The following is a 20,308-nucleotide window of genomic DNA, read 5'->3' on the forward strand; positions in this document are numbered from 1 at the left end:
TCCCAGGTATCAGCCTGGTGAATCTTCGCTGCACTCCTTCCATGACAAGAACGTCCTTCCTCAGGTAAGGCGACCAAAACTGCACACAATACTCAAGGTGCGGTCTCACCAAGGCCCTGTACAACTGTAGCAAGACATCCTTGTTCCTGTACTCGAACTCTCTCGCTACAAAGGCCAACATACCATTTGCCTTCTTAACCGCCTGCTGCACCTGCATGCTTACCTTCAGCGACTGGTGCACAAGAACACCCAGGTCTCGTTGCACTTCCCCTTCTCCCAATCTATTGCCATTCAAAAGAGCAGAGGCGTTATCCCCAGTGTCCTGGGGCCAATATTTATCCCTCAAGCAACATTACTAAAAAAATGATTATCTGGCCATTATCACAGTGCTGTTTGTGGGAGCTTGCTGTGCGCAAATTGGCTGCCGAGTTTCCTGCATTACAACAGTGACTACACTCCAAAAGTATTTAATTGGCTGTAAAACATTTTGGGACATCCTGTAATCATATAAATACAAGTTCATTTTTACCCTTACCGACCAAATATCTATCGATATCAGTCTTGAAAATTTCAATTGACCAATCATCCACAGCCTTTTGTTTAAACCCCTTTATGGTCTTACCACCCCCCTCTTACCTCCTCCAGCCATCCGACTCTCTTCCCCCAACTGTTTGTTCCTTTGACTGTGGTCTCTTGTGCATCACCAACCACTTCGCCTCACCACTGGCGGCCATGCCTTCAGTCACTTGGATTGGGTTCAGGGCAGGAATGGAGGGGTGGGGTGGGGTGGGGAGGGGTTACGGTCTTGGAGGGAGGATTGGCTTGGTGAGCAAGGGGAAGCAGCAGAGGTGGCTAAATGGATGATCCCACTCTTAGTGACAAAGCAGTCAATGAGCCCCTCATATTTAGAGTCATAGAATGATACAGCACGAGACCATTCAGCCCATCATGCCTGTACCAGCTCTTTGAAAGAGTTAACCAATTAGTCCCACTGCCCCTGTTTTCCCCGTAGCCCTGCAAATTTTTCCTATTCCAAGTATTTATCAAATTCCCTTTTGAGGTTGGTTTAATGTATATCAAAAGAAACTTATCATAGAATGGTTACAGCACAGAAGGAGGCCATTCGGCCCATCAAGCCTGTGCCAGCTCTCTGCAAGAGCACTTCAGCTAGTCCCACTCCCCCGCCCTTTCCCCGTAGCCCTGCAAATTTTTTTCCTTCAGGTACTTATCCAATTCCCTTTTGAAAGCCACGATTGAATCTGCTTCCACCACCCTGTCTGGCAGTGCATTCCCGATCATAATAACTCAGTGTAAAAAATACGTCATCATGTCACCTCTAGTTCTCTTTCCACTTACCTTAAATCTGTGTCCTCTGCCACTGGAAACAGTTTCTCCTTATTTACTCTTATGAAAACCCTTCATAATGTTGAACATCTCTATTATATCTCCACTTAACCTTCGCTGCTCTAAAGACAACCGCCACAAATGATCTAGTTGTTCTCTTGTTAGAGGCAAGGGTGAAGAGGGCAGAGGAGACGATTGAGAAAAGAAGCCAGGGATTATCTTTGCTCTCCAGGATAATGCTAGAATATTGGATCGTTTTGGCAGAGGAAAGTGAGGCCTGGTAAGTGTAATGATCAATAACATGTCATTCTGGAGTGGTACACCAGATGGAGCCATAGAGCTGTATATTTAGTTGTATGTGTTTAAGACTACACTACCCATGATGCACTAGGCTACCCAGAAGGCAGTAGTCAAGATGGCAGCCTGCACACAGAAGCACACATGCTGGATCTCTACAGATGCTGTACCTAGAGAACGTGTACTGAATAAATGTTTAGCTAGAAGCTAGCTGTTCATAATAAGAATGTCTAGTTATTAATGAACATAACATGGTACCAGGAGTGGGGTTCAGGTCAGCACCTAGGCTGTCTCCAAGATTACAGATGATTTGTCCCATACAGGCTATAGCTCTCTCCTTCACCTTCTGGTCGATATCAGCTGCTTTCAATCTCTTCAAAGTGCTACTGAACAGCTCTTTCACATAAGGCTTAGCGTCAAACGAACAAGGCTTGCCCAGTGGACGGATCACCTCTATAAGTTGCTGAGTCACAAGCAATGCCTCGGAGGTGATTTTGTAGAATGGGTCGCTGATGCATGCCACTGTCGGAGGCAACAAAGTCTTGATGTGGGGGTGGAACACCTCTGGTGGATGATTGCAAAGGATGACATGGAAGAAGGTCAGTGCATCAATCTTCATGTTTGAGGTACTCGACTTGTCAGTGAGGGAGTAAATAATGCCTGGTACTAAGGCATTGTTCTGACAAGCCTCCGGGTAGGACACTATTGACTGTTGTGAGAATGTTTTATGTTTATAGAGCACTAACAAAAGTGTTACTGATATCATCTTTATCATTTTTCTTGAAAGTTGATTGATATTGATTTTGTTAACCTCAAAGGGGGATGTAATGATCAATAACATGTCATCTGGAGTGGTACACCAGATGGAGCCGTAGCGCTGTATATTTAGTTGTATGTGTTTAAGACTACACTACCCATGATGCACTAGGCTACCCAGAAGGCAGTAGTCAAGATGGCAGCCTGCACACAGAAGCACACATGCTGGATCTCTACAGATGCTGTACCTAGAGAACGTGTACTGAATAAATGTCTAGCTAGAAGCTAGCTGTTCATAAGAATGTCTAGTTATTAATGAACATAACAGTAAGCTTGGTGTGGCCCAGTTAGTATCTGATTTTTCCATTGACAATGGCAGTTCTCATTTCAGGTTTGGAGTCTTCCAAGCTTGGATCTTCCCTCTCCTACTGCCAGCCATGGTTCAGTGGGTAGCACTCTCTATTCTGAGTCAGTGGGATGGCAGGAAAGATGTATGAGGAGAGATTGGGCTTATACTCGCTGGAGTTTAGAAGAATGAGAGGGGATCTCATTGAAACTTATAAAATTCTAACAGGACTAGACCGACTAGATGCAGGAAGGATGTTTCTGATGGCGGGGGAGTCCAGAACCAGGAGTCACAGTCTAAGGATAAGGGGTAAGCCATTTAGGACAGAGATGAGGAGGAATTTCTTCACCCAGAGAGTGGTGAACCTGTGGAATTCTCTACCACAGAAGGCAGTTGAAGCCAAATCATTAAATATATTCAAGAAGGAGTTAGATATATTTCTTAAGGCTAAAGGGATCAAGGGATATGGGGAGAAGGCAGGGACAGGGTATTGAGTTTGGATGATCAGCCATGATCTCATTGAATGGCAGAGCAGGCTCAAGGGGCCGAATGGCCTATTCCTGCTCCTATCTTCTATGTTGTAGGTTCACAGTCCCACTCCAGAGAGTTGAGCACAAAAAACTGAGGGAGTGCTGCACTGTCGGAGGTGCCGTCTTCCGGATGAGATGTTAAACCTGCTTTCTAAGGTGGACATGAAAGATTGCATGGCCCTATTGCGAAGAGCAGCAGGGGAGTTATCTCCGGTGCCCTGGGGCCGATATTTATCCCTCAATCAACATAACAAAAACAAATTATCTGGTCATTATTGCATTGCTATTTGTGGGAGCTTGCTGTGCGCAAACTGGCTCCCGCATTTCCCACATTACAAGTGACTACACTTCAAAAAGTACTTCATTGGCTGTAAAGCGTTTTGAGACGTGCTGAGGTCGTGGAAGGTGCTATATAAAGGGCAGCACAGTGGCATAGTGGTTAGCACTGTTGCCTCACAGCGCCAGGGACCCGGGTTCAAATCCGGCCTCGGGTGACTGTGCAAACTCCACACAGACATTCTCCCCGTGTTTGCGTGGGTTTCCTCCGGGTGCTCCGGTTTCCTCCCACAGTCCAAAGATGTGCGGGTTAGGTTGATTGGCCATGATAAAATTGGCCCTTAGTGTTAGGGGGGATTAAATACGTGGGGATAGGGCTTGGGTGGGATGGCTGTCGGTGTAGGGATCGGGTGCTAGGGTTTGGATGATTAGCCATGATCTCGTTGAATGGCGGAGCAGGCTCGAAGGGCCGAATGGCCTACTCCTGCTCCTAGTTTCTATGTAAGAAGTCACACAACACCAGGTTATAGTCCCAACAACTTTATTTGAAATCACAAGCTTTCGGAGCACTGCTCCTTCATCAGGTGAAGCGTCGAAGGAGCAGCACTCCGAAAGCTTGTGATTTCAAATAAAGCTGTTGGACTATAACCTGGTGTTGTGTGACTTCTTACATTTGTCCACCCCAGTCCAACACCGGCATCTCCACATCATATATAAATGTAAGTCTATCTTTCTTAGTCTACAAGGCCAATACAACATTTTAGGCCCCAAAGTGTTTTTTGAGATGGTTCTTTTTCCCTAGCCCAAAGGCTAAATTCTTTCCAAAACACAACAAGTATCAAATTGTTCAGGAATGCAGAAGTTCGAGCAAGCAGAGGAATCACTTTTGGGATTCCAGTAATACAGCTGGAAATCTCTTTCCTCACTGCACAAACAGAAGTTCAGCAGCACACAGCCCCTACTTGGCTTGATTCCCAACTCGCAGTTCTAGTCAACCACTCCCAACTGCTCCATTCGGCATTTTTAAATGCAACTGTCCTATTTTTTTTTTTTACAAACTTGGCCCAATCTTGTATTCAATGAGTTGGGATAAATGGTTCATTCTCAGACTGGCAATCAGTAACTAGTGGTGTTCCGCAGGGGTCAGTGCTGGGTCCCCAACTCTTTACAATCTATATTAACGATTTGGAGGAGGGGATCGAGTGTAACATATCAAAGTTTGCAGATGATACTAAGATGGGAGGGAAAGTAGTGAGTGAGGACATAAAAAACCTGCAAGGGGACATAGACAGGCTAAGTAAGTGGGCAGAGATTTGGCAGATGGAATACAATACCAAAAGTGTGAGGTTATGCACTTTGGCAGGAAAAATCGTAGAGCAAGTTATTGTCTTAATGGCAAGAAACTGGAAAGTACTGAAGTACAAAGGGATCTGGGGGTCCTGGTGCACGAAACTCAAAAGGTTAGTATGCAGGTGCAGCAAGTGATCAAGAAGGCCAATGGAATGTTGGCTTTCATTGCTAGGGGGATAGAATATAAAAATAGGGAGGTATTGCTTCAGTTGTACAAGGTATTGGTGAGACCGCACCTGGAATACTGCATACAGTTTTGGTGTCCATACTTAAGAAGACATACTTGCTCTCGAGTCAGTACAAAGAAGGTTCACTCGGTTAATCCCGGGGATGAGGGGATGGACATATGAGGAGAAGTTGAGTAGATTGGGACTCTACTCATTGGAGTTCAGAAGAATGAGAGGCGATCTTATTGAAACATGTAAGATTGTGAAGGGGCTTGATCGGGTGGATGCGGTGAGGATGTTCCCGATGATGGGTGAAACTAGAACTAGGGGGCATAGTCTTAGAATAAGGGGCTGCTCTTTCAAAACTGAGATGAGGAGGAACTACTTCACTCAGAGGGTGGTAGGTCCATGGAATATGCTGACCCAAAAAGCTGTAGAAGCTACATCATTACATAAATTTAAAACAGAAATAGACAGTTTCCTAGAAGTAAAAGGAATTAAGGGTTACGGGGAGCGGGCAGGAATTTGGACACGAGTCTAGGTTCGGATCGGACATGGTCCTGTGGGTAGCGGAGCGGGCCCAGGGGCCGTGTACCCTGATCCTGCTCCTATTTCGTGTGTCTAATTCTGTTAGATTCAGGAGATGGTTCTGTGATAGTGGATTGGCGGTTAGGATCAGATCAGCCATGATCTTATTGAATGGCGGAGCAGGCTCGAGGGGCCGATTGGCCTACTCCTGCTCCTATTTCTTATGTTATGATCAGAACACAAGAACAAAGGAATTAGGAGCAGGAGTCGGCCATACGGCCACTCGGGCCTGCTCCCCTATTCCAAAAGATCATGGCTGATCTTCTACCTCAACTCCACTTTCCCACCCGATCCCCATATCCCTGGATTCTCTCGTGTCCAAAATTCTATCGCGCTCAGTCTTGAATATAACTCAACGACTGAGCATCCACAGCCCTGAGATAGAGAATTCTGAGTGAAGAAATTTCTTCTCATCTCAGTCCTAAATGGCCGACCCTTATCCTGAGACTATGACCCCCCGAGTTCTAGACTCTCCAGCCAGGGGAAACAGCTGCTCAGCATCTACCTCTTCACGCCCTCGAAGAATGTTGTACGTTTCACTGAGATCACCTCTCATTCTTCTGAACTCCAGAGAATATAGGCCCATTCTACTCAATCTCTCATCAAACAGCTCTCATCCCAGGAATCATAGGACTGATAAAGAAAGCTAACCCTGAATCATATCTTGCAAGTTTAGTTTGAGAACAAAAATGTTACACAAAACTTCAAAGCAGTTGTCCTGGTTTTGGTCTATCCCATGGTACTGAAATGATCTAATTCTGGGGTGGCCGGGGGGGGGGGGTAAAGAATATTTTTTAGGAATATAGACACCATCCTACAAGTTGCATCTTATGTTCGGTAGCACAAAGTGGCAGCTACAAGAAAGTCCATAACTCAGAATCATTTCCTCCCAAGCTCCAAGTGTACAGGTGGAGAAAGGGGAAGTAAAAATTAATTCTGTTGCAACTTTACTTTTACATATCGACTATAGAAATGACAGAGAACACAGGAATTGCTGGATGAAAAAAGACCCGGGTCCATCTAGTTCGCCTTCTACCATCCTGGTATCGCCTGATAATGGAGTTGTTGATTAATCATACAGATTGATTGCTATTAATTAGTCTACAACAGACCCAGGCTTGAGGTGAGGAAAACGCCAAAGTCATCGGTTCCTCCCACGCAGGCACCACTCACCGCACATCATGTCTCAAATTACTCAGATACTGGATCACTAAATGTTATTTGCTGAAAGAAATCTCATTTTTATTTTAATTAATTAATCAATACTGACTGCTTCCACCATTTCCCTAGGGAACCAGCTCCAAAGATAGACCACTCGCTGAGACTGAAATATTGTTTCTGCAAAGTAAGATATTGTGCTGTGGGGTGGATGAAGAATGCTTAAATAGAAACATAGAAGATAGGAGCAGGAGTAGGCCATTCGGCCCCTCGAGCCTGCTCCGCCATTCAATGCAATCATGGCTGATCATCCAAATTCAGTACCCTGTCCCTGCTTTCTCCCCATATCCCTTGATCCCTTTAGCCTTAAGAAATATATGTTGCTAAATGATGTACAAAACAAGTGGTAATTTATATGGGATAAACATATACTCCAATGTGTGTGCTGCTGCGTGCTAAAGACTCGAGGGCTGGTTTACAGTTTATAGGAGCTACGAAATATAGTACACATATCTAACTTTGCCAAAACTGAAAAGCCTCTGTTTACTTGTTTAAATAGACAAATCTGACATTGAAATTATGTTGAGATGTTTTAGATGTGTTTATAAATTTGCTTGCAGCTATATTTATAGTTTAACTAAATGTTGACAGCATAAATCATTGATTCAAAGACAGTAGGCAAAGAAACAGCTCCCTGTTTTATTTAATCAAATTTAATGTTTTCTGAAATGGCTCTGTAGGTCATTTGCAAAAAGCAAAAAGAACGTCTTGCATATATATAGCACCTTTCACCACCTCAGGAAGCCCCAAAGCTCTGCGCAGCCAATTAAGTACACAGCAAGCTCCCACAAACAGCGATGGGGTGGGTACCACACTCGCCTCTGAGTCAGAAGGTTGCGGGTTCAAGTCCCACTCCAGGGACTTGAGCACGTAAATCTAGGCTGACACTCCAGTGCAGTGCTGAGGGAGTGCTGCACTGTCGGAGGTGCCGTCTTTCGGATGAGACGTTAAACCGAGGCCCCGTCTGCTCTCTCAGGTGGATGTAAAAGATCTCATGGCACTATTTTGAAGAAAAGCAGGGGAGTTATCCCTGGTATCCTGGCCAATATTTATCCCTCAATCAACATAAGAAACACAGATTATCTGGTCATTATCACATTCCTGTTTGTGGGATCTTGCTGTGCGCAAATTGGCTGCCGCGTTTCCCACATTACAACAGTGACTACCTTCCAAAAAAGTACTTCATTGGCTGTAAAGCGCTTTGAGACATCCGGTGGTCGTGAAAGGTCCTATAGAAATGTAAATCTTTATGAGAATAAGTGACGAGATCATCTGTTTTCAGTGTTGGTTGAGGGATAAATATTGGCCAGGACACCGGGGAGAACTCCCCCTGCTCTTCTTTGAAATAGTGCCCTGGGATCTTCCACGACCATCTGAGGGGGCAGACGGGGCTCTCAGTTTAACGTTTCATCTGAAAGACTGCACCTCCGACAGTGCAGCGCTCCCTCGGTACTGCACTGAGGCGGTAACCTTTTTGTCAGGTTATGTGCTCAGGTCTCTGGAGCGGGACCTGAACTCAAGACCTTCCAACTCAGAGGTGGGAGTGCTACCACTGAACCAAGGCCGACACCTATAGCGTACGTCAACTTACTCTCAAACATCTACTTTCCAAAACACGAATGAGGGAAATCGCTCTTTCTAAATGCTTGTGGTGCAACCCTTAACACGGTGTAGCCATTATCAAATTCCTTAAGCGTGTGAGAGCTCAACTATCAGGCGAGGGCAGAATCATACTTGGCTGTGATGCCCCCTCCACTAGCCCCTTTGCAAGTACAACACTTGCATTTATATAGCACCGTTAACGTAGTAAAAGGCTGTTCCCGATGGTCAGGGAGTCCAGAACCAGGGGTCACAGTCTAAGGATAAGGGGTAAGCCATTTAGGACAGAGATGAGGAGGAATTTCTTCACCCAGAGAGTGGTGAACCTGTGGAATTCTCTACCACAGAAGACAGTAGAGGCCAATTCATTAAATATATTCAAGGAGGAGTAGAATATATTTCTTAAGGCTAAGGGGATCAAGGGGTATGGGGAGAAGGCAGGGACAGGGTACTGAGTTTGGATGAACAGCCATGATCGCATTGAATGGCGGAGCAGGCTCGAGGGGCCGAATGGCCGACTCCTGCTCCTATCTTCTGTTTCTAAAACATCCCTAGGCGCTTCACAGGAGCATTACCAATTAGAATTTGACCCTGAGCCACATGAGGAGATATTAGGATAGGTGAGCAAAAGCTTGGTCAAAGAGGTAGGTTTTAAGGAGCGTCTTAAAGGAGGAGAGAGGCGTAGAGGTTTAGGCAGGGAATTCAAAAGCTTAGGGCCCAGGCAACAGAAGGCACAGCCACCAATGCTTGAGCGATTATAATCAGGGATGCTCAGGATGGCAAAAATCGGTCGATTAGGTCCGGCATCAATCAGGGTTGCCAATTCCAGTTGGACCTGTTCCTGGAGGTTATCACATGACCTCCCACTGGCTCTGCCTCCACCATTGGTCGCCCAACACCTCCATCCCGGCGGCACCACTCCTTTCCACAGCCAATTGAAAAGCAAGCAGCCTTTTCATTACCGGACTAGATAATTTGCAACTTCAAACACAGAGCCCTTTTCCCCTGGCGAAGGGGGGGGGGGGGGGGAAGAAAGCTGGCGAGGGTGGGGGGGGGCGGGGAAGAAAGCTGGCGAGGGTGGGGGGGGGGGGGGAAGAAAGCTGGCGAGGGTGGGGGGGGGGGGAAGAAAGCTGGCGAGGGTAGGGGGGGGGGAAGAAAGCTGGCGAGGGTGGGGGGGGGAAGAAAGCTGGCGAGGGGGGGTGGGGAGAAAGCTGGCGAGGGGGGAAAGAAAGCTGGCAAGGGGGGGGAAAAGAAAGATGGCGAAGGGGGGGCGGGGGGGGGGGGGAGAAAGCTGGCGAGGGGCGGATGGAGGTCAGGGAAGGAAAAAAACAAACTGCAATTTAACTTTAAAAAAACTACCAGTATGTCACAGGAATACTCACGTACAGAACACGTGTTTTATTTAAAACATCCGGGGGTAAAATTAGCAAACATGCTCTTTTGATGAGACATTTGCTCCTTTGAATTCCTCCCCATGGTAATGCAAATAAATGACATACACATTCTTTACTTTGAAATAAATATACTGAACTAAAGTTGGAGTTAAGTTGGCAAAAGGGAAGACAAAACTCTAAGCAGAATTCTTTACAATGGTTATCGTAGTATTACAGCATTATCACACACAAAAAATTAGAATTTCGGTTTAATGTGCTTATTAACGTTCCATGATCCCACATGCTGGTCCAGTTCCACTTTGCATTATTCAGCTCAGGAATATATATTTTTCCAAAAGGTTACACAGAAGGGCTGCTCCCATTCGAGTGGTTCAAAGCTGCAAAGGGAATGTGGACCTCAAAACAGTTACTTGTTTAAAAAAAGAAATGTGAACTTTCACCGGAGAGCTCAGCGTTATTTTATTTGCTTCAGGATGTGGTACAAAAATCTTCCCCACCCCAGGTCAAAAAAAACCACACTCTGCGAGCTGCGGAATGATTAAACTGCAAACTCCCCGCCCCCCCCTGCACCAGTGCAATGTAAGATCTCTCTTATCCATCAACCCCCTGCTGCTTCCCGTTTTTAAGCTTTACCTCAGTGAGTTTTCTCGAACTTTCAGTTCCTGCCCAGTAGCGCATTTCCCACTTTTTTTTTTAGTTCGGCCTTCTAGCTCCTTCCGATTCTCCCCGCCATGGTTTCTTTATCACTCTTTCGCTACCGCTCCCTACTATCTCGTCTTCTCCCTACAGCAACCACTGCACTTCATCCTGATATACTGAAAGATTTGTATCGTCAGTTGCTGGTCCAGAATCTCCTCACAATCACCGAAAGCTTGTGGTCTCTGCCGTGTCCTCAGACTCCCAGATTCATTTTTGATATTCATGGAATATTACTGCCACCCTGGGCTCAAACGCAAGAGCAAAAAAAAATGTAAAAAAAATTAAACTAAGATTTCAATAAGCAGCACTGTAAACTCCATATGGTACCTCACTAGACTAACTTAAATTACAAAGGTTTTACCTGATTTCTGGCCAGTAAAGCTTTAACCAGTACACAACCTGAAATAAAGTGCGGAGTATCATTAGTATATTCAAGGCGGAGATCGATAGATTTTTGAACTCCAGGGGAATCAAGGGATATGGGTATCGGGTGGGAAAGTGGAGTTGAGGTCGAAGATCAGCCATGATCTTATTGAACGGTGGAGCAGGCTCGAGGGGCCGAATGGCCGACTCCTGCTCCTAATTCTTATGTTATGTACCCCTGCCCATCTGTGTTGTCAGTATTTAGACAGAGTTGCAGAATAAAGCAACTCTCCAACAAAGAAACAAAAAAAATGTATTTCAACTTCTTCCTGTGAAGCAGTGATTTTTAAAGTTTTTTTATATAAACAAAACATCTCTTTTGATGGATGGATGCGGTGAGGATGTTTCCACTGATGGGTGAGACTAGAACTAGGGGGCATAATCTTAGAATAAGGGGCTGCCCTTTCAAAACTGAGATGAGGAGAAACTTCTTCACTCAGAGGGTAGTAAATCTATGGAATTTGCTACCCCAGAGAGCTGTGGAAGCTGCAACATTAAATAAATTTAAAACGGAGATAGACAGTTTCCTAGCTGATAAGGGAATTAGGGGTTACGGGGAGCGGGCAGGGAAGTGGACGTCAGTCTAGGTTCGGATCAGCCATGATCCTATTGAATGGCGGGTTCTTTTTCTCCCCCCCCCCCCCCCCCCCCCCCGGACGCTTTTGGGGAGCACTGAAAGTTAACCGCAGATTGACAGCTAGGCTTAGGTCGCCAGTTTGATAGCAAATAAAGCTGTTTTGTGTTTTTATTTGAAACTGGGTATAACCAAAAACCTCAGGACAAAACCAAAACTTCACAAGAACAAACAAATATGCATTTCTATAGCACCTTACACGGCCTCAGGCCGTTTCAAAGCACGTTACAGCCAGTTAATTACTTCTGAAGGGTAGTCACTGCCAGGAAACACGGCAACCAATTTGCACATGGCAAGGTCCCATAAACAGCAACGTGATAATGACCAGATCATCAGTTTTAGTGACAACTGGTTGAAGAATAAATATTGGCCAGGAGACCGGGGAGAACTCCCCTGCTCTTCCACGAACTAGTGCCGTGGGATCTTTTTACATCCACCCGAGAGGGCAGACGGGGCCTCGGTTTAACATCTCATCTGAAAGACGGCACCTCCGACAGTGCGGCACTCCCCTAGCTGGACTGCCGGCCGAGATCATGTGCTCAAGTCTCTGGAGTGGGACTTGAACCCACAACCCTTCTGACGTAAGGGGCGAGAAAGATACGAATCAAGGAGGACACCTGACAAATTAAAACTAATTTGCTTCACCCAAACTCTAATAAGAAAGAAAATAAAAACAGGATGTACTGGAAAAGTAATCTGTAATTTAGTTCCACAATACTGCATTTAGTGTCTTGGGCTTTCGTTTTACAGTAAGAGGCCGTGAAACTTAACAGCGATTTACACATCTCTGCAGCTCAACCCAATCTTTACATAGTCGAGTGGTCACCCCTTCTCTATAGATATATATCTCACACAAAACAAAAGCGTGTGTAATACAGCAAGTACGTCACAATAAGACCACCTGAAAATGTGCTTGGTTGACTTGGAAATGCAGCTGGTTGCCATGAGTGAAGGCATGTCGTGGAAGTGTACATGGCTTTCCCTGCCCCCCTCCAGCAGTGATACACAGAAGACACCATAGCTTAACGAGCTGATTGCACGCAAGTTATAACCCACAAATTATTGTCAAACCCTAAGTGAGATGGTGGATGTTGAAGTAGCCGGTGTTAAAACTTCACGTTGATCAGGTTCTGTCCATAATGGAAAAGTCCTTTGACTCCCTTTAGCCCAGCAGCTCGGGTTGGATGCCTATTCTCCGTAGGGTATCCTCCGGCATGCAAAACACCGGGTTCACAGGCTTAATCTGCTGATCCCCCAGGAGGGAGAGGCCTGCGACTCCAAACAAGGTGTGGAAGGGATCAACCTAGTCACAAAGAAAAACAACTACATTTAATAATCGAGACATAACCAAACTGTGTCCGACAATTATCCTTCCACGTAAAGTTACTAATCTTCAACCCAATCAAAAATCCCTTGAGCAGCGGCATTAGCCTGTTTACAACAATTGTGTTAAATAGCAGAGAGGAATGTCACAATCATGAAAGATTTCGATTAAGAGTAAATAAGGAGAAACTGTTTCCACTGGCAGGAGGGTCGGTAACCAGTGGACACAGATTTAAGATAATTGTCGGGGGTGTGGTGACGAGATTTTAATTTTTTTTTTTTACGCGAGTTGTGATCTGGAATGCGCTGCCTGAAAGCCGGTGGAAGCAGATTCAAAAGGGAATTGGAGAAATAATTCAAAAGGAAAAATGTGCAGGGCTGTGGGGAAAGAGCCGGGGGGGGAAACTAATTGGAGAGCTCTTTCACAGAGCCGGCACAGGCACGATGGGCCGAATGGCCTCCTTCGGTGTTATAAGATTCTATGATTTGTGTGTCTTATTTGATTTGTAACTGAACTCGCAGGTTCTGGATACAATGGCACTTCAATGCAACATGCAAGCTTCTAATTACAATACATGGTTCCATGGTACAAGACTAAAAGGTCACCCCCCCCCCCAAAACAATCTGAGTTGCCAGGCACTTACTACGTCTCCAGGCCGGTCTGCAAAGCCACCGGTTTCCTCGTCCTGACAGGCCAAGATAAAACAGCTCAATTTATCCTTGTCGATCCAGTGCAGTCGGCCAATGATCTTCAGAGAGGCAAGCACCCACCATGAGTAACACACATCTGGCAACTGTGGGGAGGCAGGAAGGCGTTGACATGAAGGAAGGAATGCAAACACAGAGCTGTTTCCTATCAGCTTATATAAGAATAAGAAATAGGAGCAGGAGTCGGCCACACGAGCCTGCTCCGCCATTCAATAAGATCATGGCTGATTTTTTGACACAACTCCATTTTCCCATCTGTCTTGAATATACTCAACGACTGAGCCTCCACAGCCCGCGGGGGTAGAGAATTCCAAAGATTCACCACCCTCTGAGTGAAGAAATTCCTCCTCATCTCAGTCCTAAATGCCTGATCCCTTATCCTGAGATTGTGACCCGTAGTTCTAGACAGGGGAAACAACCTCTCAGCATCTACTCGGGCATGCCCTCTCAATCTAATACGTTTCAATGAGATCGCGCTTCATACTTCTAAACTCCAGCGAGTACAGGACCATTCTACTCAATCCCTCCTCATAGGACAACTCTCTCATCCCAGGAATCAGTCTAGTGAACCTTTGTTGCATCCCCTCGAAGGCAAGTATATCTTTCCTTCGGTATGGAGATCAAAACAGTACACAGTCCTCCAGGTGTGGCCGTACCAAGGCCCTGTACAATTGCAGCAAGACACACTCATCACTTAAGTATCTTTAATAACCAAAACTAGGGTTAAAGATTACATAGACACATGTGGACTACAAACACTAGTTGGGCCGAATGGTCTGCTTCTGTGTTGTATATTCTATGTACTGTAATTTTATGTCACCCGTTATCTCAGTTCTTTTGATTTAACACATTAAAAAAAAATTGTTGATGAAAGTTGTTCAAAGCATTGAATGATAGCTTTTGGAGGGGGTGTTGGGGGTTGGGGGGGGGGGGGGGGAGGTGGAGATGGAGAATCCAAGGGCAATAATAAAAGGGATCTGTGGCAACAGTCTCAGCTACAAACAAAACATTCTTGACTTTTGTTGCTAACTCTACTTAAAGCATCCAGTTTTTGAGCATACCGATCAGAAATTTCTCAAATATTTAATGCAGACATCAAAAGCTTGTTTTTAAAAATAGAAGGCCAAATCTGGGAGTTCCCGGATTTTGACCCAGCGACGCTGAAGGAACAGCCGATATATGTCAAAGTCAGGATTGTGTGAGAGACTTGGAAACATAAGAAATAGAGCAGGAATAGGCCACTTGGCCCCTCGAGCCTGCTCCGCCATTCAATAAGATCAGGGCTGATCTTGGGCTCAAAGCCACTTCCCCGCCCGCTCCCCATAACCCTTCACTCCCTTATCTTTCAAAAATCTGTCTATCTCCACCTTAAATGTATTTAATGACCCAGCCTCCACAGCTCTCTGGGGCAGAGAATTCCACAGATTTACAACCCTCTGAGAGAAGAAATTCCTCCTCATCTCAGTTCTAAAAGGGCGATCCTTTATTCTGAAACTGTGCCCCCGAGTTCTAGATTTCCCCACGAGGGGAAACATCCTCTCTGCATCTACCCTGTCGAGCCCCCTCAGTATCTTATATGTTTCAATAAGATCACACCTCATTCTTCTAAATTCCAATGAGTATAGGCCCAGCCTGCTCAACCTTTCCTCATAAGTCAAACCCCTCATCTCTGGAATTAACCTAGTGAATCGTCTCTGAACTGCCTCCAATGCAAGTATATCCTTCCTTAAATAAGGAGACCAAAACTGTACGCAGTACTCCAGGTGTGGTCTCACCAATACCCTGTACAGTTGTAGCAGGACTTCCCTGCTTTTATACTCCAACCCCCTTGAAATAAAGGCCAACATTCCATTTGCCTTTTTGATTACTTGCTGTACCTGCATGCTAACTTTTTGTGTTTCATGCACAAGGACCCCCAGGTCCCTGTGAACTGTAGCATTTTGTAATCTCTCTCCATTTAAATAATAATTTGCTTTTTTATTTTTCCTGCCAAAGTGGATAACCTCGCACTTTCCCACATTATACTCCATCTGCCAAATGTTTTCCCACTCACTTAGCCTGTTTATATCCCTTTGCAGATTCTTTGAGTCCTCTGCACAACTTGCTTTCCCACCCATCTTTGTATCATCCGCAAACTTGGCTACATTACACTCGGTCCCTTCATCCAAGTCATTAATGTAGATTGTAAATAGTTGAGGCCCCAGCACCGATCCCTGTGGCACCCCACTAGTTACCGTTTGCCAACCGGAAAATGACCCATTTATCCCGACTCTGCTTTCTGTTAGTTATGGTGTGGAGATGCCGGAGTTGGACTGGGGTGGACAAATGTAAGAAGTCACACAACACCAGGTTATAGTCCAACAGCTTTATTTGAAATCACAAGCTTTCGGAGCACTGCTCCTTCTTCAGGTGAAGTGGAGAAATGCATAAAGACACAGCTTATATAGTCAGAGAATTCTCTGACTATATAAGCTGTGTCTTTATGCATTTCTCCACTTCACCTGAAGAAGGAGCAGCGCTCCGAAAGCTTGTGATTTCAAATAAAGCTGTTGGACTATAACCTGGTGTTGTGTGACTTCTTACATTTCTGTTAGTTAGTCAATTCTCTATCTATGTTGATATATTACCCCCAATTCCGTGAGCTCTTATCTTATGCAGTAACCTTTTATGTGGCACCTTATCAAATGCCTTCTGGAAATCCAAATACACCACATCCACTGGTTCACCTTTGTCCACCCTGCTCGTTACCAAATGTCCTGTTACTGCTTCCTTAATGAAGGACCCCAGCATTTTCCCAACGACAGATGTTAGGCTAACTGGTCTTTAGTTTCCCGATTTCTGTCTCCCTCCTTTCTTAAATAGGGGTGTTAAAGGGAACTTGGAGGTTTCCCTTTAGGGACCACACTTTAGGAAGGATGTGATGGCTTTAGAGAGGATACAGGAGAGATTTACTAGAATGGATCCAGGGATGAGGGAATACAGTCACGTGGATAGACTGGAGAAGCTGGGGTTGCTCTCCTTAGAGCAGATTTGATAGAGATGTTTAAAATCATGAAGGATTTATAGAGTAAATAAAGACAAACTGTTTCCAATAGATGAAAGGTCGATAACGAGTGGGCACAGATTTAGGGAGATTGGCAAAAGAACCAGAGGCAACATGAGGAAAAACATTTTTACGCACCAAGTGTTAGGATTTGGAATGCGCTGCCTGATAGGGCGGTGGACACACATTCAACAGTAGCCTTCAAAATGGAATTGGATAAATACTTGAAGGAGAAAAAATTGCAGGGATATGGGGAAAGAGCGGGGGAGTGGGACTAACTGGATTGCTCTTCGAAAGAGCCGGCGTGGACTCGATGGGACGAATGGCCTCCTTCTGTGCTGTATTATTCTATGATTCTAATGGGAGTTGCCATGTACCTGCTGCCCATGTCCTCCTAGGTGGTGGAGGTCGCGGGTTTGGGAGGTGCTGTCGAAGTAGCCTTGGCGAGATGCTGCAGTATACCCTATACTCCGATACGTGCACCTACTAAACTCCACCATTAATGAAAAATGCTACCCCAATTGATAATAGAGAGTGGCAGATAACCAAGAACCCTCAAATTGTAGGCGGCTTACATACAGTATATGGTGCAGCCAACACTCTAGGCAAAGGAAGGAAAACAAGTACAAGACGGGCAACGCCTACTGAATATGAGCTCTTCAACTGTTCATGGGCGATTGATTTATGTCAAACATAAAGGCATACCTTCTCTGGGTTGTGCGTACCTTTTGGCACACAATCAGGGAAGTATATAATTGAAGTGCAGATAATAGAGATTTAATTGCAGCTTAAACATCTGAAGAATGGAAAACTGGAAAAGTTGCAAACAGCTACAGGAACTCGATTGAGATGGGCGTCGCTGGCAAGGCCAGCATTTATTGCCCATCCCTGGTAACCCTGATATGGTGGCGGGGGGCCGCTTTCTTCTTGAACCACTGGTAGCACTTTTGATACAACTGAGTGGCTTGCTAGTTGGTGTGGGACTGGAGTCGCATATATGCCCAGACCAGGCAAGGACGACTAGTGTCCTTTTTAGGGAAGGAAACCTGTGAAAAAGTTGGGTTTTTAAACCAACAATCTTGACAGCTTCATAGTCACTTTTACTGAGAACAACTTTTTACTTCCAGATTTTATAGTGAATTCAAATTCTGAAACCGCCAGTTCCCAGGCCCCTGGATTATTAGTCTAGCAACTAGTAACCAACTACGTCACTGCACCCAGTGGTACAACAGGCAAATAAATTTACAGCTTAGACACAGACACACACACAACACAACACACACACACCAACACACACACACACACAAACACACACACCCACACACAAAACACACAAACCCACAACACACAACACACACACACAAACAACACACCACACACACAAACACACACACCCACCCACACACAAAACACACCCACCCACAACACACCACACACACACAACACACACACACCCACACAACACACCCACACACACACACCCACAACACACACACCAACACACACAACACACCACACACACAAAACACACACCCACAACACACACAAACACCCACACACACAACACACCACACAAACACACACACCCACAACACCCACACCCACAACACACCACACACACACAACACACACACACCACACAAACACACACACACACAACACACACACACAAACACAACACACACCCACACACAAAACACACACCCACAACACACACACACAAACACACCACACACACACACACCACACACACACACACAACACAACACACACACCAACACAACACACACACCAACACAACACACACACACATACACCCACACACACACACCACACACAACACAACACACACACAAACACACCACACACACAACACCCACACAACACAACACACCACACACACCCACAACACAACACAACAAACACCCACACACAAAACACACCCACAACACACACACCCACAACACAACACACACACACACAAACACAACACACACCCACACACAAAACACACACCCACAACACACAAACACACCACACACAACACACAACCCCACACAACACAACACACACAAACACACCACACAACACACACACAACACAACACACACCCCCCCACACACCACACACCCACACACACCCACAACACACCAAACACACAACACAACACAACACACACACACCCACCAACACAACACCCACACACACAACACATACACCCCCACACACAACACACCACACACAAACACACCACACAACACACACACCCACACAAACACACCACACACACACACAAACAACACACACACAAACACACACCCACACACAAACACACAAACACACACCACACACACACACACCACACACACACAACACACAAACAAACACACAACACACAAACACCACACACACACCCACACACAAACACAACACACACACACCCAAACACACACACCCACACAACCCACAACACAACACACACACACAAACACCACACACACACCCACAAACACAACACACAACACACACACAACACACACACACACAAAACACACACACACACACAACACACACACACAACACACACACACAACACACACACACAACACACACACACAACACACACACACAACACACACACACAACACACACACACACGCAGCTGCGATTCCTACATTACAACAGTGACTACACTTCAAAAAGTAATTCGTTGGTTTTGGGGTGTCCTGTGGTTGTGAAAGGTGCTATAGAAATGCAAGTACTATATATTTAATAAATGGAGAGTCAAGTGATTTGCATACAATAACCAATAGGGGTTTTTTCTTTTGTCTTAAGGTTCTGCAAGAAAGGAAATTCAATCTCAAGTAGGTTTGAATCATCTTCCAAAAAAAAAAAATGGCTTTTTCTTTTTTGCTCGATACCTTCTCAGGTCGCCCATTGAGGCCTCCGGATGGTAACTGCCGCTCACACAGCCACCAGCCCAGCAAGTCAGCATTAACTTGGTGTAACTGGCCTGTTATAGCCAGGAATCCCGTGCAGCAATAGATCTAGAGAGGAGAGAACAGCACGTTTGTTAAAACTCACGCCACAAACTCATGCCGCGGAGGAGACGGTTCCCCAGTTGCCACAGAAAGAATGCAACTAGGTAAAAATTCAAAATCATTGCCAATATGTGCTTAGCTATTTCCTTATTAACGTCTAGGATTATATGGCAATTTAATGCAAACTATATACACAAACATACATTTTATGTTTGTACACGCACTTAAATGGCACACGTCCTTTTAAAATCTAAATGCAAACAATATTATACAAGCAGTTTTGAATTGAAGCAGAAAATGCTGGAGAAACACAGTAAACGTTCATCCGAAATGGCAGATTGTTTCGGATACAGGTCTTTCATCAGAACTGGGTTCCCTACACAAATTCTCACTTCTGAGGCTGTTGGCTCTACTGGTGTCAGCCGTGGCTCAGTGGGTGGCACTCTCACCCCCGAGTCAGAAGATCATGGGTTCAAGGCCCCACTCCAGAGGCTTGAGCACAAAATCTAGGTTGACACTCCAGTGCAGTACCGAGGGAGCGCCGCACAGTCGGAGGGGCAGTACTGAGGGAG

General features: G+C 45.4%; 1 protein-coding gene across 2 annotated transcripts in view; it reads right to left on the minus strand.

Moving 5' to 3' along the window:
* Positions 1–9,837: 9,837 nt before the first annotated feature.
* The window catches only part of rabggtb (Rab geranylgeranyltransferase subunit beta), a 231,591-nt gene continuing 221,120 nt past the window's right edge, over positions 9,838–20,308 (minus strand). For both annotated transcript variants that reach the window (XM_085983557.1, XM_085983556.1), the window contains exons 7-9: positions 19,617–19,742; positions 13,589–13,738; positions 9,838–12,924 (exon numbers count right to left, since the gene is read on the minus strand). In XM_085983557.1, the coding sequence (XP_085839683.1) occupies positions 12,784–12,924; positions 13,589–13,738; positions 19,617–19,742 (417 nt within the window). In that variant the 3' untranslated portion in view covers positions 9,838–12,783. The remainder of the gene's footprint in view (positions 12,925–13,588; positions 13,739–19,616; positions 19,743–20,308) is intronic.

Source organism: Somniosus microcephalus, chromosome 3, assembly GCF_052327205.1.
Source record: "Somniosus microcephalus isolate GS21.2 chromosome 3, FLI_Smic_1.0, whole genome shotgun sequence".
Lineage (NCBI taxonomy): Eukaryota > Metazoa > Chordata > Chondrichthyes > Squaliformes > Somniosidae > Somniosus > Somniosus microcephalus.